This window comes from Chiloscyllium punctatum, chromosome 2 (genome assembly GCF_047496795.1).
Source record: "Chiloscyllium punctatum isolate Juve2018m chromosome 2, sChiPun1.3, whole genome shotgun sequence".
Classification (NCBI taxonomy): domain Eukaryota; kingdom Metazoa; phylum Chordata; class Chondrichthyes; order Orectolobiformes; family Hemiscylliidae; genus Chiloscyllium; species Chiloscyllium punctatum.
In genome coordinates, this window is record NC_092740.1 from 22,554,736 (window position 1) to 22,578,231 (window position 23,496).

At 38.4% G+C, this 23,496-nt stretch overlaps 1 protein-coding gene across 3 annotated transcripts in view; it reads right to left on the bottom strand.

The window, feature by feature from the left end:
* Window positions 1-201: 201 nt before the first annotated feature.
* The window catches only part of fbxo8 (F-box protein 8), a 58,514-nt gene continuing 35,219 nt past the window's right edge, over window positions 202-23,496 (bottom strand). For all 3 annotated transcript variants that reach the window (XM_072594568.1, XM_072594569.1, XM_072594570.1), the window contains 4 exons: window positions 22,570-22,696; window positions 19,507-19,625; window positions 12,603-12,799; window positions 202-7,312 (listed from right to left, as the gene is read on the bottom strand). In XM_072594568.1, coding sequence (XP_072450669.1) covers window positions 7,125-7,312; window positions 12,603-12,799; window positions 19,507-19,625; window positions 22,570-22,696 — 631 coding nt within the window. In that variant the 3' untranslated portion in view covers window positions 202-7,124. The remainder of the gene's footprint in view (window positions 7,313-12,602; window positions 12,800-19,506; window positions 19,626-22,569; window positions 22,697-23,496) is intronic.

Consider the following 23,496-nt stretch of genomic DNA (forward strand, 5'->3'; position numbering starts at 1 on the left):
TTTAAGAAAATTCACTAACGGACGATTTTGAGTGTAAATACATTTGGATGTCAGGCAGTAAACAACTTTACACTGAAGATCTTTTTCTGAATAATTCTTGAATAATTTGGTATCCTGTTCTTCAATGATGTTCTTTTTATTTATTATAATCAAGTTAATTGAGTGCAAACATCTTATCAGCAAAAAGCACACACTAGGATAACACTTTAAGATCAACTTTAATTATGTACAACTTGACAAATTGTGCTCTGTACAAAACGTGACCCAAGAAACTAGAAAGCATCTTCACTGCTGTTACCCTGTGAAAACCATAAGTAGATGGGCAGCATGCATAATTCCCAAAATTCAATGACAGTTATTTTAACAGTGCATTGCCTTTCAACAATAAATTATTTTCCTTCTATTAAGATTATTCACTAGTGTGCTAATTTTTAGTTGAAGGAAGTGCATGGAGAGGCACTAAATTTAAAATGCATTTTTCTAGTAAACTTTAAATGCACATCTTAAAATTACTTAAAATGTACAAGTTTAAATATAAAATTGAATATAATACGATTTAATTCTGTATCACTTCTTCATACTTTTACGGATTAAAAAAAACATTTCTACAAAGCATGGAACGAGGCATTTATTAGAGTCAAGACTCTGGTGACTCTAATCTCCAGCATCTGCAGTAGTCACTTTCGCCTAGGCATTTATTGTACAACTGACAAAATCAAAGCATGAGCTGCAGAGTGAATTGCCAAACAAGTTCAAATTAATTAAAATTCCTTTGTAAACATTCTGAATTAAAATTGTAAAGTCGGTACATAAATTGACTTTCTACTGAATGTAAGATTTGTTAAAATACCGCACAAAAAACAATACCAATTTGACAAGTTGTTTTTAAGAAAAGGTATAAACCTCAAAGTATTTGTCATTAACAAGTGTAAAAAATGATAACTATTCAGTGCCATTAAACCATACATCCTTCCAGCCATTTAAAACAGAATCCTATGCATGCAATGTTTCACCTCAAAAGATTGTTAGTCTGCAAGTTGAGACAAATAGATTTACACTGAAAATACACATTTGAAGATACTTCAGGAGTCAGACAACTTCAATCTTCGCTGCCATAAAACTGCAGCTTTGAAATCACAGAAAAGTGGAGTGTTGAAAACAGATGTAAAATATTCCACTTTAGAGGAAAGTTTTCTCTGGGATGTGAGCGTGTAACTAAAGTCATCAGCATATAAAATGTCAATGATGCTGCTTTACCCAGTGCACAGAGGAAATCCTCCTCAGAACTGTTCATATGTCAACTGCAAAAGGGTACAAATAAAATTACTTGAAGAATATAAAAGGGCTTGCAATGTGACTAAGTGCATTTCTTAGCACGTGACTAATTGTAATGCAATAATTTCCTCCAATCAAGTATTTTAAAAATCATGGTTTATTGCTGCACAACTACGATACAGCATAAAATTGTTTATACAAAAGACTAATTAGTAATGAAAATCTGTGTAGCTTTGTATTTTTCAATAAAACCAAATTTTTCAAAAAGTAGATTTTTGAGTGGTATTTTATACATAGCTTTCAATTTATAGAAGATTGTTCAAGAAGTGATGTTCCATAACAATACGTATGATTTTAAAAATGATTTTGTTGCACCACCTCAGATACAGCCATTTTTTATTTTTCAGCACTACCCCTTTACTGTGAACCACAGTAAAATCTGTAAACTTCACCAGTGCCAGAACATCAGATTTCTCATGCAGCTGGATGCATTTTGAAACTATTTTTCTTATCGTAATTTTCAGTAAAACCATGAAACATCAGATTGGCTATGTAATTTAAAAAAAAACCCTGCAAATAAAATACTATAGAAAGAGGGAACACTTTTTTTACATTGAGGAATCTTACTGCAATTATAAAACGTTGGATCCAGATGCAACTAAATTAATGTAGATGTTTTCAGGATATTTAGCTTGCTTCTCAAATCTTTTCTCCAAGATGCAATACATTTTAAATGAGGGTTAGAGATGGGTATACTTGGATTTATAAGCTTGTTAAAAAGAGAACATTCCCCGCACTGTAGTCAGTATCACTGAACCTTGCATTAAGCAGCAAAACAAAGCTGTAAAATAGGAAATTTAACTCCATACTCGAACTGTGGTGAAGTGAATGAGTTTATTATTTCTATTGGGCAATACGGTACCAGGACATGCAGCATTAGGGCATATCACAATGTTTCTATTCAAAGTGCAGGCAGGACGGAATCAGTAATAATGGATGGGGCTCCCTTGCAAATATCTTGCTCAGTAATTTTGGGATCAATGAAATAACTGCATGTAATCTTTGGGTGTGTCAGTTCCCCAGCAGTTTTGAATTATGGGTGCCTTATCTTCAACTTTACTTACTGGAACTTAATTCTAGTGTCTTTTTGTCAAATTTCAAAATAGCTAAATTTCTCCAAGGTGTGGCACAAAGTGCAGTTACTGGACCACTGGTACACTGGACTAGAGCAAAACACTGTTTACATTATTGACAAAATGAAACCCATAAATTGGCCAGTGTCTTTCAAATTTTATTACAGCCAACTGCATGAAATCAAAATGGTGCAGGGAAGATTTTCTGTGTATGTGGCCTTTTAAAAAAAACTGTAAACACATCCTTGTGAAAATGACCCTTGCTAAACAGGTTCAGGACAAGTCAGGGCTCTTGCACAGTCAACCTCCACTGCTGGGTTTAAGTATGAACTACTTACTGTTCACACTTGTGGAGAGAAACAAACAATGTGACAACTACTGAATACAGACTAAGTGGCGGACTAGTCACTTTAAACTCAGCAAAGGCAATCACTTCACTTTGAGGACTCGCATTTGTTACATTAGTAATATAGAATGCATTCTTCATAAACATATTATTACTTCATTCCACATTTAGCACATAAAAAAGGTTGTCTTTACCAAGCTATAATTGTACTCAGAATTGTTCAGATGGATGGAAAATCAGAAGTTGACTAAGCAGAGACTGAATATCTTTGGCCAATATTATCTCCAAAACACTATTTTGACATTTGAGTGAAAGAGTATGCTTGGATGGAAGCAAGGTGACTTTGGTCCTATGTTCTCAAAGCTAATCAGTGAGGTTCTTCCCACCTCATTTTGCAGTATGCTGTAGACTAATTAATAGAGATTGGTTGCGAATGATTAGTCAAGAACCTCTTCATCACTAAATTATACAGCTATCAGGATTGAAGAAGAAATAGATGGACCCTGCTTCTCGATTGTCTAGTAATTCCTATGTTCTGATATAAAACCAGACTTATGTAAGGCTAGTATGTACAATCTATTGACAAAAATTATGTAAAAAAATTCATTCACCGCCAACTACAATTGTATTTTAAAATTAATCTAAAAAGTGATTTTCCCCTCACCATTTTATTTTACAACCAGGGGCTATATTTACAGAAGGTTGCCATCTATAAAACATGACAGCAGCAATTGTCAACAGATGAATGTGGATTAGAAAATTTATATAAAATATTCAATTAAGTCTACAATAAACATCTGTGCAAAAGAGCATTTACCAACTCAACTCAAAATACATTTCAGTTACAGCAACCTGAAATTTGAAAAGTGTATTTAATAAACATTTTCTGTTATGATTTGATTTTTGTTTTGCTTCTACAATTTTGCAGCATGGCAAAACCAGTCACAATAAATTTTCAATTGCTAGATTTTAGTCAGTCAGTCATTCACCTCAAAAGTCCTACTCTCATGGCTATACAGAGGAATCTCAGATAAATTGCTTTTATATAGGAAAGCTGGCCTTACGAAATAGAAACCATCTACTACCACTACTTTGTAAGATGATAATACTGTCACTTGACATATTATACCATTTCCCTTTTTAATTCAGCCCTTACATGGATAGGATTATCATGTGCTGCAATCAGAAGCTCAAGGAAAGTGCGCAACAAATTTTGAAAATTATAGGAAAAATGATGGGGAGGGCACTAATGCTTCTCCTGCAATGTTTGCTAAATGCAATGCAGGCAGGATGTTCCTCCTCCAATGTTGGAAAGGTGGGGAGTTGTCTATGATGGTAATTTGATAACTAAATGAACATCCATTGATGGAGATCTTTCCCTGGCGTGGCCTTCAAAAGATTGGTTTTCCATCTACTAGGCAACTAATATATATAAAATCAATGCCCTGATTAAGGGCACCTTGCACCTTTGTTGGCACAGTGCCAATGGTTGAACTGTACTTCACTGCGTGTAAAGACTGTTGATGCAACTTTGAGGGCCGGGGTGAGGGGTTGGAGAAAACACGGAGATTCCAAGTCTGATTGCACATATGCTGAGTTTATAAATGGAAAGGGTAGTCCCACCAAACCCATCATGTATCTGGTGAGGCTCAGCTTTGAGGAGTTATAATTAGTTGCAAGTAGAAGCACTGTCACAGTCCCTAACCTGCCCAAACAGAGCCCACTCCATGGTCTGCCTAAACTTCACAGCTAGCCACCCATCTTCAAATGGAGAGCAAGCCTGGTGATCTCTGATAAAATTCCTGATCCTGTCCTGTTGCTGACGGGTGAGGATTTGGGGCAACCATTTGTCCAAACATTGGGATTCTGAAGACAGAGAAAAGTTTGGCCTCTTAGCTCAGAATCATGAGGAGCAGAGATAAGGTGAATAGCAAGGGTCCTTTTCCTGGTTGGGGGGGGGGGGGGGGGGTTCAAAATTAGGGGGCATATTTTTAAGGTGAGAGAAGTCTTTTTGAAAAACGGAAATTGACCTCATGTCCTTTTTAAAAGCAGAGTGTTTCGTGTGTGGAATAAACTGCCAGATGAAGTGGTGCTTGCAGGTACAGTTACAACACTTTAAAGACATTTGGAAAAATACATGAATATGAAAAGTTTGGAGGGATATGGGCCAAACACAGGCAAGTGGCACTAGTTTAGTTTCGGCACATGGTTGGCATGGACTGGTTGGACCGAAGGGTCTATTTCCATGCTGTATGGCTCAATAAGACCAGATGAACTGTTTCTCTAACATTGCAACAGTGAGTAAATCTTATAAGTAGGTTTATTGTTAGGCTATTGCCTAATGTGGGACAAGTTTCAGCTATTTTGTACTGTAGGATTATTAACTGTACTCACTGAGGTGCAAGGAGGAGGCTGCCAAAATCTACTTTATACAGAAGTCTTTCATCCAAACAAAATACTTGCACTACATGGGACTGGGAAAAGTAGAAACTGAAGTTCCAGAGAAAGTATGGTAGGTCTTTGCCTAAGATACCAAACCTTAAATATTATGTTTTCATTCGTTTGTTGGTGCACGGCCTTTCATGCACCTGAATGAAACTTATCTACTTTAATCTATAAAGTGTGCTAATGGTAAATGTTCAGAGATCATTGGAATGCTTGAATGGTATTATATTCACATTATGGAACTGGAAACATATCACATGGGAAAAAAACCAGACTATTTCAGTGCATCATAGAGAAGCAATTAAAATACTACCATATTGCACCCTAATCCCACCAAGCTTATGTGTTTTTCTTAAATCAAATGGCCCTGCATACATAAATAACTCCTTGATGGAATATTTACCAGTGACATTGGGAGGACCTATGATGTAGGTAGTACAATTCTAAATTACTTCTTGCTGTCTTCCATTTGGTGACTATCGGAATACACATTAAGACTGATGCAGCAGCAATGGATGTGCTGGCATATAGATTTGTTTCTGCTGCATAAAATATGATCCAAGTTTTTCAATCAAAAATATTTTTAGACATCAGGTTTTATATTTTTTCAAACAAGTCTCTCCTCACCTTAGTTTGATGCCACATACAAGTATGGGCTTTGGGAAGGTAGGGTACTTGCTGATGTCCTGCCCCCGAAGCCACTTTTTACATAACAGGCTTGCGACTGGCTGCACAAAGGGCTATTTAACTACATGGTGCACCACAATCAAGCCTGTCTCTATCCTTGCATTCAGGTGCACATTATTCAAGAGTTTCTGGACACAAGTCATGGAAACTCGAGATAATTGTTTCCTTGCCAACTTCGCCAAAGCCAACTTTAAATACTCTCACTCACATAATGGTTGAGAAGTTACCCAAGCACAAACCATTCACCTAATGTCAAACCCTCTATACTCCTTTAAAGGCTACTCATTGAACGTGGCGATTATCTTGCATCCAAGAAGAACCAACTCGAATAATAACTGGCTTAAGCATCACAAGAGCGATTTGAATAAAATCCCTACTTTCTAGCATGCAAGTTAATACTTAAAATATCTTTCTACTAAAGTAGCACTATGATAAATGAAAGAATATGCTTAAAAAGAAAACAAACAGAGGAAAGAGGTGTTTTGAGAAAATTTAACTAGGATTTCATAGAAGTTAGTAATCACTCAAGCATTCCTTTAAACCAGCACACTTAACTTGATATAGTTTCAATGATTTTGTTGACAACAGTTTAAATAGTGTTATTGAAGACTGGATATTAAATGAAAAAAACATCTTCCGTAAGTATAAGCTGGGTAGGAGATTAACCCATAGGAAAAAGAACATTTGTGTTCTAACTATTTCATATGTCAAAAAATGCAAAACAAAGTGCTTTGTTCCTGCTCTGTAACATAAAAATTCTAATTCAATAAAGAGAAAAAATAGTCACCTTATTTGTACAGAGGAAAATATTTTAGTTAAAACAATTCACAATAAAATAATTATAAATCTCTCATTTTGCATTTATACACATCACATGCATGAAAAAGAAAAGGAAAAAAGGGTTGGGGAGTTCATTGCCCCACTTAATCTGTAAACCCATCCACAATTTACACTTCTTATGCCAGTTATAGATTATTTTAACTTCTAAATTGTTGCATCAGACATTGGCACTATAATATCCAACTCATGATAACTAAAATAATATTAAACACAAACGGGTAGTCAGTTACCAAAGTGCTAACAATCGCAGGATGAAAAACACAAAAACAGCTGATTGTACACAGAGGTTACAATGGCCAGCACTAAAATAATCCTCGTGTTTACAAAAGGTCAAATACATCATTGTGCAACTTTATAGGTTTGACCTTCATGTTCTGTCGGTTTTGTTAAAGGTGCATTTAGGCAGCCACATGACCAACAAGGTAGATATTGTCATACAAATGTCCTACAAAATCCTCACTAATATTGTGGGCAGCCCGACGAGTGTTCCTGATGAACTCCCGCTTGGACATCTTGTTCTTTACATGTGGACTATTCAAATCGATGGAAAGCAGGATCAATGAATAGCAAAGAACATACACAGCATCTGTACAATAGAAACAGAACTTGTTGTTAATTTATGTAAAAGCCATCATTAAATGAGATGTCCAAATTGTACTGAACTGTTATCTTACTAATGACAATGTTGGGCAGTAGTATCACGTAAGCTGCATTTTACAGAAAGGTTGATTTTTCCATTTTACCAAGAGATGATCCCTGATAACTGGAATCTGACTTCCATTGCCAAAGTTATGAATCTTACTGACACCATTTAATTAAAAGACTAACTTCCTATTGATCTTCAAAACACAAACATTTGTCACTTTTATTTAAATTATGGGAGAGCCAGACTAAATGTCAGGCAGTTCCCAGGGATTTGTGACCTCTGGAATGCACTGCTAGATACAGTAGTGGATGTGACTCCGATTGCCTTCAAAAATGAAGCTGCTCTTGACTGGGCTAGAGAACAAATGCATCATATAGAAGGCAAATGTCTGGTCCATGTAGCCTGTCACACATAACTGCAATGTCTTGAGCATGACAAAAAATACACTGCTTATATCAGTTACAAATCATGCAATCTTCTGGGAGAAATGTTCCGACAGGAATCCATTCTATCCTAATGTACATTGCACAGTAACCACCATTTAAATCATCTTCAGCTTTAATGCAGTCCCAAGGCACTTCATAGGACTGTCAATTTAACATGGAGCCTTGAAAACTACAACAAGTGACCAAACGAATAGCCAAAAGCTAGATTTCAAGGAAAGCACAAGAGATGGATAAATTTAGGAGGGGGGAGATCTAAAACCTAAGACTGAGCAACTATCGGAAGACAACATTCCAAAGAGCGATAAAGGGGTTAAAACAAACTCTACATTAAAAGTTCAATGTTTGTAACAGAGTTAATGCTCATAAGAAGGGAAATGTAGAAAATCAAAGGCTCATAGCATGATGTTAGCTTAATTTCTGGGATGCATTCCTTATGAGCTCTGTTCCATGCAAGCATGGGGGAATTTAGTGTTGAACGTCCTCACACATCTACAAATCTGAAAGGAGTTAGCTTATCCAAATTCAGCAGCATAGAATCATATTGCAAAATATACATACATTCTGGTCTTATCTCAGATCCTTGAAACAGCCAAGCCTATTGGTCACTCTCCTCTGAACATGCACTTCAAAACACTAAATATTTCTCTCATCAAAACCTTAGAAGAAAAATTACCGAATAAATTGTATGATATGCATTAAATGGTACATTCATTAATTCTTGATATCAGGTGGTTTGAGATATTCTGAAAATGAAATAATACAAGGTATTGTCACGTGTTGAATTTTCTATGGATTTTGCTCTCAATTCCCTGTTAAGCCACCCACATTATGAGGAATTCTGCTGGTGGTCTGAATTGCAGAAAATCCCGTAGATCCCTATGAATTTAACTGATCAATGATACTCACTCCTTAAATTGATGAAGCACACTTGTATCAAAATGCTATTTCTTTAATTAATCTGCTCTTGGGTGTTCAATTTTACTCAGAAGTCAAGAATAAACAACCTAATATGCTACTAACACATTGTCCGGATGAGAAGGGATTCTGGCTAGTTTCAGAATATACTTTAACCTTCATACGAGTTAGAATCTAGAATCCCTGCAGTGTGGAAACAGGCCATTTGGCCCAATAAGTCTACATCAACCCTCTGAAGAGTATCCCACCCAGACCCATTCCCCTACACACTTTACATTTCCCCTGACTAATGCAACTAACCTACACATCCCTGAACACTATGGGCGATTTAGCATGGACAATTCACCTAACCTGCACATCTTTGTATTGTAGGAGGAAACCCACGCAGGGATGGGGAAGAATGTGCAAACTCCACATATTCGCCTGAGGTTGGAATCAAACTTGGGTCCCTGGCGATGTGAGGCAGCAGTGCTAGAATTTAAATCAATACTGTGATACTGTGCAATTGTTGTGCACTTTCACAAGCACTTAATAAATTCACTTCAGAATTTTTTTTAAAACAGAATGTCCTGTATCAACTGCACTCAAACTATGAAATATTTATCTAGGGGAAGATTTCCTCCCAAATTGGAATGTTCTCAACACAATAAAGGTACAGAAGACCGTCCTGGATGGCGGAATACAGAATGCAAAGCAATTTTGGCATTCACAAATGATCGATTAATGGGTTCTAATCAGACTAGACACAGAAACAGCAAAAAGGAGCAGGATTATGCCATTTGACACTTCAGGTTTACTTGGTCACTCAATATGATCATCCAACACAGTACCCTGCTCTTAACTACATCAATGCTACTTTCGGGGACAGAGAATTCCATAAGCTTAACACTCTGGGTTAAGAAATTTCTCCTCATCTTAGTCCTAAATGGTCCACCCCATATCCTAAAATTATGACACCAGGTCCGGTCTCCCTGTTCATCAGGAACATCCTTCGTGCATCTGTCTAGTCCTGTTAGAATTTTACATGTTTCGCTGAGGTCACCCCTCATTATTATTAATTTCAGTGATGCAGGCATAATCTTAAATCTATTCAACCTTTCCTCATACAAGCGTCCTGCCATCCCACAAATTAGTGTGGTAAATTTTCTGTGCACTCCCTCAAAAGCCAGAACATCATTCCTCAGATAAAGGAGATCAAAACTGCACACAACACTCCAGGTGAGTTCACTAAGGCTGTGTGTGAATACAGCAAGGCATCTCTGCTCCTGTATTCAAATCCTCTGGCTATGGAAGCCAATACACCTTCTTGCCTTCTTCATTGCTCATTGCACCTATATGCTTATTTTTAGTGACTGGCGTACAAGGATATCCATTTCCCAGTTGACTGCAATTCAGATACTAATCTGCCTTTCTATTTTGCTACCAAGTGGATCCCATCACACTTATCGACATTATATTTCATCTGCCATACGTTTGCTCACTCAGTCACTTGTCCAGTTCATTATCCCACTCAAATCTTGATTAGTTTGTAAACTTGAAGATATTATATTTAGTTCCTTTATCTAAATTACTAATATATACTGTGAACAGCTGGGGTCCAAGACTGAATCCTATGGTGCCCTACTAAATGTTATTTAAAATAAAACTTGCTTATTTCTATTCTTTGTTTCTGTCTGCAAACCAGTTTTCTTTCCATGTCAATACACTACCCTCAATCCCTTGTACTTTAATTTTACATGCTAATTTCTTACACGGGAACCTTATTGAAAGCCGACTCGGTCTGATCTTGTTACTGTTTTTCCAAGTGCTCCATTATTAAATCTTTGACAATGGACTCCAGCATTTTCCCTATGACCGTTGTCAGGATAACTGGTAAATAATTTGATTTTATATTTAAATAAAAATAGTGGGGTTACTTTAGTTGCCCTCAATTCATGATTTCATCAGTTCATAAGGAGGGTCACTGGATCCAAAACATTAACCCCGATTTCCCTCCAGATGCTGCCAGACCTGCTGAGATTTTTGAGCAATTTCTGATTTTGTTTCTTAATCCATGGGAACTGTTCCACAGTCTATGGAATTTTGAAAGACGACCATTAATGCATCCACTATTTCTAGGGCCGCTTCCTAAAGTACTCTGGGACGTAGATTAATCAGATCCTGGCCATTTGTTGGTCTTTAAGCCAATCAATTTCCTTTACACCATTTCCCTACTAATACTTGATTTCTTTCAGTTAGAATATAGAATATTACAGTGCTGTACAGGCTCTTCAATTCTCTATGTTGCATTGCCCTGTGAAACCAATCTGAAGCCCATCTAACCTACACCATTCCATTCTTGTCCATATGCCTATCCAATGACCATTTAAATGCCCGCAAAGTTGGTGAGTCCACAACTGTTGCAAGCAGTGCGTTCCATGCCCCGATTACTTTGAGTAAACCTGAAGATATTCCTTCCTTCCTCTCACTACACCTAGCTTTCCCGAACAATTTTGGCATGTTATTTGTGCCCTCCTCGGAGAAGACAGTCCAAATTATTCATCCGTCATCTCTTTATGTCCATTGGTTTCTAACTGCAAAGGACCTACATTTGCCTTCACTAATCTTGTTCTCGTCATGTATCTAGAGAAGCTTTTACAATCAGCTGGTATGTTCCTCGCTAGCCTACTCCCGTACTCAGATTTGAGCAAAAGAGGGTAAAGGGATTGATTTAAGAAGAGAAAAACAAATCTACTCTCAAGCCTCAAGTCTGTTGTTATTTCCGGACAATTTTTACACCCCTTTCTCGGATCTAATATTATCCCTCATTTCCCTCAAGCTACATATTTGATTGCCTGTATGGCTGGTTAAGTACGAGTTATGCAGTTATTGGTACAATAATACAACCATACAATACAACTCGATTCACCCTACATCCTTATATTTCAAATGAATGCTGATTAACTGGTTAGAAAGCTTATTCTTTCTAATTCTGTCATGTAAAAATAGGCATACATCATTAGATTTTTTAGATTAATTAGTGTGGAAACAGGCCCTTCGGCCCACCAAGTCCACACCAACCCTCCAAAGAGCAACCCAGACCCATTCCCCTACATTTACTCCTTCACACCTAACACTACGACCAATTTAGCATGGCCAATTCACCTAACCTGCACATGTGGGAGGAAACCGGAACATCCAGAGGAAACCCACGCAGACACGGGGAGAACGTGCAAACTCCACACAGTCAGTTGCCTGAGGTGGGAACTGAACCCGGGTCGCTGGCACTGTGAGGCAGCAGTGCTAACCACTGTGCCACCCAATTTCTCCAATAAAGCAAAGCTTAATAGACTAAGGCAGCAAGCTCAATTGCCTTTTCTTTGATTGTGAAATTGGAAAATGTCATCTGCATCCTGAACTCTTGCACATTCTTTTCTATCAGGCGGCACCGTGGCTCAGTGGTTAGCCGCACAGCAGCAGGGTCGCAGGTTTGATTCCAGCCTCAGGCAACTGTTCTGCATGGTTTTCCTTCGGGTGCTCCGGTTTCCTCCCACAGTCCAAAGATGTGCAGGTTAGGTGATTTGGCCATGCTAAATTGCCCATAGTGTTAGGTGCATTAGTCAGAGGGAAATGGGTCTGGGTGGGTTATTCTCTGGAGGGTCGGTGTGAACTTGTTGGGCCGAAGGTCCTGTTTCTACACTCTAGGGAATCTAATCTAATCATTAATGGTCCAAATTCCATAAATATTTGGCAGCTGCAAAGAGCCGAAGAGATCATGTTTATATAACCTCTGCAGAATTCAAGTCAAATTCTTGGGTTCTGGCCTTTGCAAAGTCTGGTGTAGCTCTACAAAATAAAGTTGGTTGTGAGAGGTCAGAAAAGGTTATTACCTGGGCTTAGGCCAAGGTCTCTGGTAACGACCGGGTTACAAGCACAGAATCGTTGCGAAAATTTGGTAATTAGAGTCTCCAGGTACTCGCCACGTTCTTCAGGAGCATGGATGTGCCGAAAGAACTCTCTGAGTGCATTAGGTAGGAACTGGTTGCTGAAATTGTGCAGTGTCACAAGCTCATCTAACACGTCCCTCCTAGAGAAAGTAAAGGTTTGAGCTGTAAGAGAAACACTTTTATCTTTTAGGGTCAAAAGTAACTCATATTTCCATCAGCTCAGACAATCGCAAGCACTAGGACTGCAGTGAGCTGGTGAGTTAGCAAACTAAAAAACAAGGATGCCATGTGAGAAAAGAGAAGGTGGAAAAAGTAGAAGAGGCAGAAACAGAGAAGAAAAAAAAAGTATCCGCATATTTATTATTGAAGTAGCTGAAGGCAAGATCATGAAGAGGTAAGAGTACATTATTCAGTTTATTCAATTTGATCATGGCTGAGCTGAATTTTAGTTCTAACTACCTGCTTAGGTTTCACAACCCTTAATACTCTTGTTACCAAGAATCCGTCAGTTGGAAAATTTTTATCTGGCCAAGCCTCAACAGATTGTGAAGGAGGGAATTCCAGATTTCAATTCTCTGTTATGTCAGAGTCATAGAGATGTACAGCACAGAAACAGACCCTTCAGTTCAACTCGTCCATGCCGACCAGATATCCCAACCCAATCTAGTCCCACCTGCCAGCACCCTGCCCATATCCCTCCAAACCCTTCCGATTCGTATACCCATCAAGATGCTTTTAAAATGTTGCAATTGTACTAGCCTCCACTACTTCCTCTGGCAGTTCATTCCATACATGTACACCCTCTGCGTGAAAAAGTTGTTCCTTAGGTCCCTTTTATATCTTGCCCTCTCACCCTAAACCTATGCCCTCTAGTTCTGGACTCCCCCACTCCAGGGATAAGACTATTTATCCTATCCTTGCCCTTCATGATTTTATAAACCTTTATAAAGGTCACACCTCATCCTCCGATGCTCCAGGGAAAACAGCCCTAGCTCAATATCCCAATAGCTCAAATCCTCTCATCCCTGGCAACATCCTTGTCAATCTTTTCTGAACCCTTTCAAGTTTCACAATATCTTTCCGATAAGAAGGACTCCAGAATTGCATGCAACATTCCAACAATATCCTGCACAGCCACAACATGACCTCTCAACTTCTGTACTCCATACTCTGACCAATAAAAGAAAGTATACCAAACACCTTCTTCACTATCCTATCAAACTGTGACTCCACTTTCAAGGAGCTATGAACCTGCATTCCATGGTCTCTTTGTTCAGCAACACACCAGAGGACCTTACCATTAAGTATATAAGTCCTGCTAAGATTTGCTTTCCCAAAATACAACACCTCACATTATCTAAATTAAACTCCATCTGCCACTTCTCAGCCCATTGGCCCATCTGATCAAGACCCCGTTGTAATTTGAGGTAACCCTCTTCGCTGTCTACTACATCTCCAATTTTGGTGTCATCTGCAAACTTACTAACTGTACCTCTTATGCTCACATCCAAATCATTTATGTAAATGATGACAAATAGTGGACCCAGCACCGATCCTTGTGGCACTCCACTGGTCACAGGCCTCCAGTCTGGCAAACAACCCTCCACCACCCTCTGTCTTCTACCTTTGAGCCAGTTCTATATCCAAATGGCTAGTTTTCCCTGTATTCTATGAGATCTAATCTTGCTAACTAGTCTCCCATGGGGAACTTTGTCGAACACCTTAACGAAGTCCATATAGATCACATCTACTGCTGTGCCCTCATCAATCCTCTTTGTTCCATCTTTAAAAAATACAATCAAGTTTGTGAGACATGATTTCCCACACAAAGCCATGCTGACTGTCCCTAATTAGTCCTTGCTTTTCCAAATACTTGTACATTCTGTCCCTCAGGATTCCCTCCAACAACTTACCTACTACCGACGTCAGGCTCACCGGTCTACAGTTCCCTGTCTCATCCTTACCTCCTTTCGTAAACATGCAGACGTGCTTTCTTGAGATCAGCCCCAAAAATCCTAGCTTTAATTTAAAGGTTATGCTTTCACGTGCTGGACTTGTCTAGGAGAGGAAACAGTTTCTCTTTCAGAAGCTGTAGTGCTAAAGAGTCCCTCAGTCTCATTAGAACATTTTGCAAAAACATTGTGCAGGTTTGGAGCCTGGTTGGAAATAACTCCATTATATGCAGCACAATAAGAATTTCAGAAATAATCAATGATTAAGGTGCCTGGGAAGACATTTACTGCCGAGTAAGGAAGGCACAGTGTTGACATGCTGATGCTCACAAGAGATAAAAAATTCAAAGTCAATGGACTGTTGGTAAATCTTATAGGAATGCTTTAGAGTGAGGCAAAAAGCCGACGTCACCAAACTTTGTATTGGAGCTGACCAAGTCAAAGTTCTAATTTCTCAGGGAACAAAGATTTGATATGACGGAAGAACTAACTGAAACAAAAAATCTTAATGATTGAAAAGGGGAAGACGATACAGTTCCAGGGTAATATTGGAAGGACTGTCTCATGAACATGGAAAGCTGAGAGACTAAAGGTGTAAAAGGAAGACAAGAACGTTTTAAGGGTCTCAGAAAATACAAAATACTCTCAGAACACACTAAAGAATAACAGAAGAAGGAAGGGTTACTAAAAAGAGTGGATGATGATGGCAAGGTGATGAAGGCACTAAAAGAGGTTGCATAACCTGGCAGAGGAAAAAAAGAGAAAAGAGATCAAGGTGCTTTGGTTATTACTGTTTATTTACAAATTGTGAAAATCATTTTCCAGAATGAAAGACACATAAAAGGATGCTTAATGAGGCTAATGTCAATGAACTCTTCAATATGGTGTTCTGAGCCGGACAATGATTATGGAATAGAACCAGAGGAAACTTCTGGAAATCAGCTAAAACCAGAAAATTATCAATATTGTTGGATTGAATGATGAGCATTCAGCAGCAGTGCTAAATTAATTGTGAAATGATAGTACATGTTGTTATAATAACGAAGCACTAAATATTTTCACGAGGTTCGGTCTTAGTTGGAAAAGATAATGTAGGAGGCTAAAACCTGAAATTATGAAACTGTGTATGGAAATATTTGAATGGAACAGTAATAATGGGAAACTTATTTGTGGAAGTGGCAATGATGTTCAGTATTCCTGTAATATTTAACTTAAGCACAAAACGCATTAAAGGAACTGTTACTTATTCAACTCCCATCTTCATACCCATCATTTCTTAATTCAATCTAGAATACTTTTATTATAATCAGCGTAGCAGCATTACACAATAAGCTGAAAATCTAAAAAAAATGTGGTAAGACAAATAACTTCCCAGAGTATACCATACCAGTTCACTTAACACCAATGGAAGTTCCAATTAGTTTATCTAGTTAAGTACTGTACCATACAAGAAGTTTCCACATTCAGTCCCATGCGCAGAGATAGCCAGTGGTTGGGATGTGACAAAAGCGCCTCAGAGTCCAGTTTGAAAACCAATCAGGATTGCTTCTCCCTTTTGGTGTTCAATTAGTATGACCGGCAAGAATAGAATCAAATTTTATGCAGTGTCTCTGAGAGCAATGACGCTATTTCCAATTCACTATCAACAGTGGCTCAGTGGTTAGCACTGCTGCCTCACAGCGCCAGGGACCCGGGTTCAATTCCTGCCTTGGGCAACTCTCTGTGTGGAGTTTGCACATTCTCCCAATGTCTGCGTGGGTTTCCTCCGGGTGCTCCGGTTTCCTCCCACACAGTCCAAAGATGTGCAGGTTAGGTGAATTGGCCATGCTAAATTGCCCATAGTGCTAGGTGCATTAGTCAGAGGGAAATGGATCTGGGTGGGTTACTCTTCGGAGGGTCGGTGTGGACTTGTTGGGCTGAAGGGCCTGTTTCCACACTGTAGGGAATCTAATCTAAAAAATAACATTTAGACAAGAATTCTAGGATAAAATATTGAATTAGAAATCATTGAACTAAACACTCAGCAAAGCCAGCAGTGAGGAAGAGATGTGGGTGAAAAAACTGGCGAGATGGAACAAAGATGGAATGTTTGTCCAGAAAGTTGAATCATAATGACAGAGAAATCTAGCTCAAATAACAGAATTGGATTAAAACTAAAAGATCCTGTAGATTTTCAGAAGAAATTGCAGGAAATCATTTGCAAGAAAGTTGTCAATGGAAGATATTTTCTTCAACAATTGATATCAACAATAATCAAATGAGATTTTCATGATCTACAGTCAGCTAATGCAAATGTACAGATTAATTTATCTTTAAATGGACTATAAAAGGGGAGTTAATTAAACAGATCGTGCATGTTTTCCTGCACTTTTAAAACACAATTATAAATGCCCAGCTTTGGTACTAAGCTCGGTTTATGTTATGCCTCACTTTCTATTGCCTCACTTTTTTTCAATTTAATCAGAGCTTCAGAAAACATGACCGAATGGACACATGTGGACAGCTCATTAATGGATGTCTGAAAGCCACAGCCTGGAAATAGTTCAACACATTTGCAGCTTAGAATTCTATTTATCCTGACCTTACACATAAAATTAAAATGTTTTCGGATTGCTACCTGGCTCACAGTGATTCAGACTGGTTTAGTAAATGCAAGTCCAAACATCCATAATACTTAAGATTTTTTTTTTCTGAAGAGGGTCACTCAGCCTGAAACATTAACTGATTTTTCTCCACAGATGTTGCCAGATCTGCTGAGATTTTCCAGCAATTTCTGTTCTTGATTTACAGCATCTGCAGTTATCTCGTTTTTTATTTACCTTTCCCTGGATGTATTTCTGGGAATATCCTCCCTCAGTACAGCTGTAATGCTATCCCTTAGCAAAAACACCACCCCCTGCCCCGCCCCCACCCACCTCTCTTTCTGTCCTTCTGGTCGCATTTGTATCCTGGAACATTAAGCTGCCAGTCCTGTCCATCCCGGAGTCACGTTTTTGTAATTGCTATGATATTCCAGTCCCATATTCCTAGTCATGCCCTGAGTTCATCTGCCTTCCCTGTTAGTCCTCTTGTATTGAAATAAATGCAGTTTAATTTATCAGTCCTACCTTGTTCTCTGCTTTGTCCCTGCCTGCCCTGATTATTCGACTTGCTTCTTTTCTCAACTGCACCAATCTCAGAGAGATCTCTATTATCACTATCTCCCAGGCTCCACACCACGCACCCCCCCCCCCCCCCCCCCCCCCGCCCCAAATCATATCCAGTTCAGGTGCAATCCATCCATCTTATACAAGGTCACTCCTACCCCAGAACAGATTCCAATGATCCAAAAATGTGAATCCTTCTCCCATACACCAGCTCCTCAACCATGCATTCAGCTGCTCTATCCTCCTGTTCCCACTCCCACTAGCCCGTAGCACTAGGAGTAATTCAGATATTACTACTGTCGAGGACCTCCTTTTTAAATTCCTGCCTAACTCTCTATATTCTCCCTTCAGAATCTCATCCTTTTCACTTCCTATGCTGTTGGTTCCAATATGTACAATGACCTCCTGCTGCCTCCCCCCCCCACCGAGAACATTCTGCACCAAGGAGGCAACACATCATTCTGATTTTTTTACTGCTGGCCACAGAAACATCTGGACTAGACAGTCCCCTAATGCAACTGATCTTTTGGGACTTGACGTACCCTTAATTGCATTACAGCCAGTCTCAATACCAGAAACTTGGCTGTTCGCGCGATATTCCCCTGAGAATCCATCACCCCCTACATACTCCAAAACAACATACTTGTTTGAAATGGGGATAACCACAGAAAACTCCTGCACTGCCTGCCTACCTCTCTTATCTTTCCTGGAGTTAATGCATCTATGTGACTGTATCTGCGACTTTTCTCCCTTCCTATCACTGCTATCCATCGCACCGCCTTGCTCTTGTAAATGCTGTGAAGGATGACCAGCATATCTTTCTTAGTTTTTCCCTCATAATTTCATCTTCTAAAATTAGCTCTGCTTCAATTTGTCTTTTTAAAGATTTAGTTATGGGACGTGACTCCCAAAGTACAAGGCTCCCATTTGTTGCTCATCACAAATTGCTGAGAATGTGGTGAGGGGCCTCAATCTTGAACCACTTCAATGCAGTAGCTGGCTATGACTGGATGACTTGCTAGGGAATTTCAGACAGCAGGTAACAGCGAACAGTTTGGTAAAAGAGTCACATATATATCCTGATCAAATGCAAATCCCATTCCTCATTACATTGTTAATTACACCTGTATCCACTGGTGTATGGTCCAATTTTGCTGCTTCTCAGCTCATCAGCTGCTAAAATGATCAATTATGCAATTATCATTTCTAAACTCCACAATTCCAATGTACTCCCAGCAATTCTCCTACAATGAATTGTTGCAAATTATAGATCATACAAAAACATTGTTGTCCATGGCATAACCTGCAGCCAGTCTTATTTTACCATCACCCTGTGTTCTTTAAATATGTCAGCTCGCTTTTGACTTTAGCAGTCAGTCTTGTTTTTAAATCCCTAAATGGTCTTGCCCCTTCCCATCTCCTAGCCCCACCAATGCTCTTCAAATTGTGGCCTCTCATGCATTCCCAAGTATAATTGTACGATCATTGTTGGTCATGTATTCAGCTGCCTAGAATTTTAGTTCTGGAATACTTTCCTGACACCTTTCAATCTGCTTGCTTCCTTCCTTAAATTCTAGTTCTTTGACCAAGCTTTTCATCATCTGAACTAAGATCTCCTTGTGTGGCTCACTGACATACTTCCTTTTATAATGTTCCTCGAGACGTTTCATTATGTAAAAAGCATTGTGTAAACACGAGTTATTGTTCCCAATTCTGGTTTGGGATCAGATATATTTACAATCATGTTACCTGTCATCTAAATAAATTCGAAGTTTCTTCCAATTTAGTGTTCTTGTGTAGAAAATAAACTTTGCAATTTCCTTCGGAACATTGTCCAGTATGCCTTTGTGAAAAATGTAGTCCATTCCCTATAAGGAAATAGATATTTTGTGATATGCATTTAAACATTATAAACATATATTTCTCTTAAGATGATCAATAAATACTCTGCAAAAGCAGTGATATTATTTTTCAGCAATGTCTATAAATCAAATTTAAATAGCAAAGTGCACAGGTGGGATCTGCAAGTTTATGTACTGATGGCTGTTTGCTTATGTATTGGAACTTTAATACTGATCATCTTTAGGTTCCATGTTCAGATCAAGAAGATTATGGAAAGCTTACAAGTTGCCTTGGAGTTAACCCCAAGAAAAGCCTTTCATATGTTCATTTATTATCACTGGTAGATTTAACACCGCAGAAACAGATGCGTGGATGAAGAAGCTTATCAAATTCTCTGTGGACCATGATGGCTTCTAAGCTGTGGGAGTGATGAAAATATCATTCGCAAGGAAGACCAAGTCAGAAATGCGAAATATAAATTAATATAAAATCACATAATAAAATTCTGACTTGGTCAAAATAACAAATTTTCTTCTGCTCTTAACCTGGTGCAGTGGTAGCAATAAAACCAGAAAGCCTAGGTTCAAAGCTTTCTGCTACATCAACAACTGCAATAAGGAGCGTGAAGAAAATCTAATTCAACACTCTTTAGTAAACCTCAATGTCATAACAGCCACACTTTGGAAATGGCATACCCACATTCAAGTGGCTCATCAGTCTGATTGGATAAGTTTAAATTCTTCCTGATTAATTAGCACAATGCATCATTTTCTAGCTCTAGAAGTTACTTCCTATGGCAGCAGTGGGAGCCAGGTATAGCTGGACAGAAATTAACCAAAAGGTGAAATGAGCCTGTTTCTGCACCCTTTTACACAGCTCAAAGTTTTTCCCATTGATGGGAAACTTGCACAGCAATGTGGACGCCCTGGAAAATCCCAAATTCACAGCCAAGGAAATTTGTTGGAGACATGGTGCTAGCTTTATAAATAGTTTTTGTAATCTATCCGCCTTATGCAGTTGCAGACGTTGGGCTTACTAAAAGCATCTCATAATTGTGGATTAGAAATTTGCACCACTAATGTTGCACTAACCTCCAACTTCAAAAGGCCCGATTAGAAAGTCGAAGTAAGTTATGGAGTTAGTAACATCATTACTTATGCTATTCCAGAATTTCTGGAGTTTCCCATTATTCCACTGTTCCTCTTGATGAAACAGTTGAATAGGCAATTTTTATAACTTTGTCTGCTGAATTAATTTTACTCCATTTCAGTTTCTAGTCAGTGATAACCTCCAGGATTTCGTATAGTGGGAGATTCAGTGATCGTAATGTAATTGAGCTATATCCTGCTTTTGAAACAACTTGACCTCCAACAAACATAACCATCTTTCTTTGTGTTGGAAAGGATCTAACCAATGGAGAGTATCCTGTCTCTTCACCACCCCTCTGCCTGATTCCCACATAGTTGAGTCACTCATTGCAATTGTTCGGATTATCACGAGCTTCCTGACCCAGAGGCAGGGCCACAAGCGCCCTGATGAAAGACCCACCTTTCTTTATGCCTGGTCAATACAAGGATCAGCCAAATTATATCACTGTAGAATGATTTTGGTGAGTTCAGCAATTTTGTTGTGATCAAAGCTGACGCAAAACAGCTACAGGATGGGAGTTGAAATGCCAATTTAAAGAACACGCACATGAAGCTCCAACTAGTGGTTGAACTGGCTAGAAATGCAGCGCTTCCAACTGTTTCAATTTTCTCATGTTTTATCTTTTGTCATGAGGTGGTGTGGTTTGCAGGTAGTGTTTGAGAAAGGGTGGAAATTATTGGGCTTGTAGACCTCAATATGATTTTCTTTATTTTGTTTTGAAGGGGAGTGATCCAGACTTGATACATTAACTGTTTTGCTCTCCACTGACACGGCCAGAGTGTGTCCACCATTCTCGATGTTTATTTATTTAGTACTTTGCCTAATCTGAAAGAGCTGCTTTTGCTTCACATTTGAGAGTGTGATGGAAATAAGGTGCAAAACTGCAGCTGATAGTGAAGTGCTGACTATGGCTTGTAGGCCTAAAGCAAGCTATTGTTTAGTCAACACTAATTTCAAATCGAGACCTGCACAAGTCTACGTATTTTTAAATTAGCCTGTACAGGGATATTATGACACACCTTGGAGCAGGTGAGACTTGAACCTGGGTATTCTAACTCAGAGGTAGGGACACTTGCTGTGCCACAAGCATCCTCACTAGCACAAGTTTACTGAGGGTTATGGCTCCAAATGCATACTTCTCACCTATAGAGGGAGCAATACATATACAGCACAGAGAGGACGCACCAAAAGTCCATCATCTTTTACCTTTTGGCCAATCAGCTCAATTTATCCAGATATGTAATGCGTTATAACAATTCTATTTTTCACTATTCCTGAGGTAAAAAATTATGAATATCTGAAAGCTCCATATGGTGTTAATGAATATTTAAATCCCAAGAACACTATTTTGCTCCATTCCTCATTTGAAGGAATGAGAATTTTACGCTCTAAACTGCATAATTGGGGAATATTTATATATTTTTAAAAGAGCTTAAACGCATTTCAGGGGCACAATCAGAATACTTGAACGAGATGGGGTTGAGTGGGAGTGCAGCAGAACAGTATTTCACACTGCAATGAATTAAGGGAGGAGTATTCATGCATCCCCTGGCTCCACTTACCAATTCATTACCTTTTGATGCCATCCACCAGAAGGGTCCACAGACCACTTGTCAGAACACATGCAGATCCTTGGGGAAGATTTTTTGGATGACAGGGAATGCATGTCTGCAGCTATTTAATGCTTAGATAACAGATTAGCTGGAAACCAGTGAAGTCCTGATGGTTCATTGTGTCCACAACTAAAGATAAATATCTTTACAAATAACACAGTTGAAGTTTTACATTATCTTGCAACAAAAGCATGCAACATTAAATTACCTCATGAGGATTAGCATTGAACGTAAGGCTGCCTTCATCAAGTTGCAGGTAGAGTTTCCTGTAGCTAAAATTTGAAGGATGGTCTCTATAGTAAATGGAACAGTGACCCCAGGTGGATTTACACAACCTGAAACAAAATCCATGCCATCTGTTGATAGTTTATCAACACTTGACTTTCAGTAATCATTATTATTTTGTTTTATGAAACAGTTCTCTCATAATTTGTACAGATTAAATGCTAATATATTGAAACAACAATTTAATGGATCTTCATTAAAATTTGATAGAAATCTATGTAATAATCATAGATTTCATGAAAAAATTTTCATTACCACAATGCATAATATTTGACATAAACCACTGAATTCTGCTTAAAGCTACTTTGGATTAAAAATGGAAACATAACAATTCTGGTTGTATCATTTTAGGAATACTACAAACGTAATGTGCCAAAATAAAAATGTGAGTGAAACTTTAAATTATCTGTAAAGCTTATCTATTTGTACGAAATTATTTGCCTTACTTGTGAATATCAAAAGTGCAGTCTAAACCAAATAGATTGTTTGAAATGCTTAATTTTCAATTCATGAATTTTAATTTGTCCATTTCAAATTATTGAAGAAAATCCTCAAAGGGTGAAATTTTCCATCACATGTTCAGTAACATGGACTTTTAAAATTTAATAGCCTGGTAAACAGCAGTTTTGGACCACTTCACTGAAGCCAGAACAGACTGCGTCCAATTTTAATTATGCAACAGAGGATAGGTTTTGAATGGGTTAGCATGCAAAGAAATGGCCTTGATATTATTGCCTCCATGGCATATGTCAGGAACATTTAAAAAGTGAAATACCTGCAATATGATCCAACCCGCCATGTATCCAAAGCATTTTATTCCAATGGCAGATATCAGAGCATGAGGTTAAGA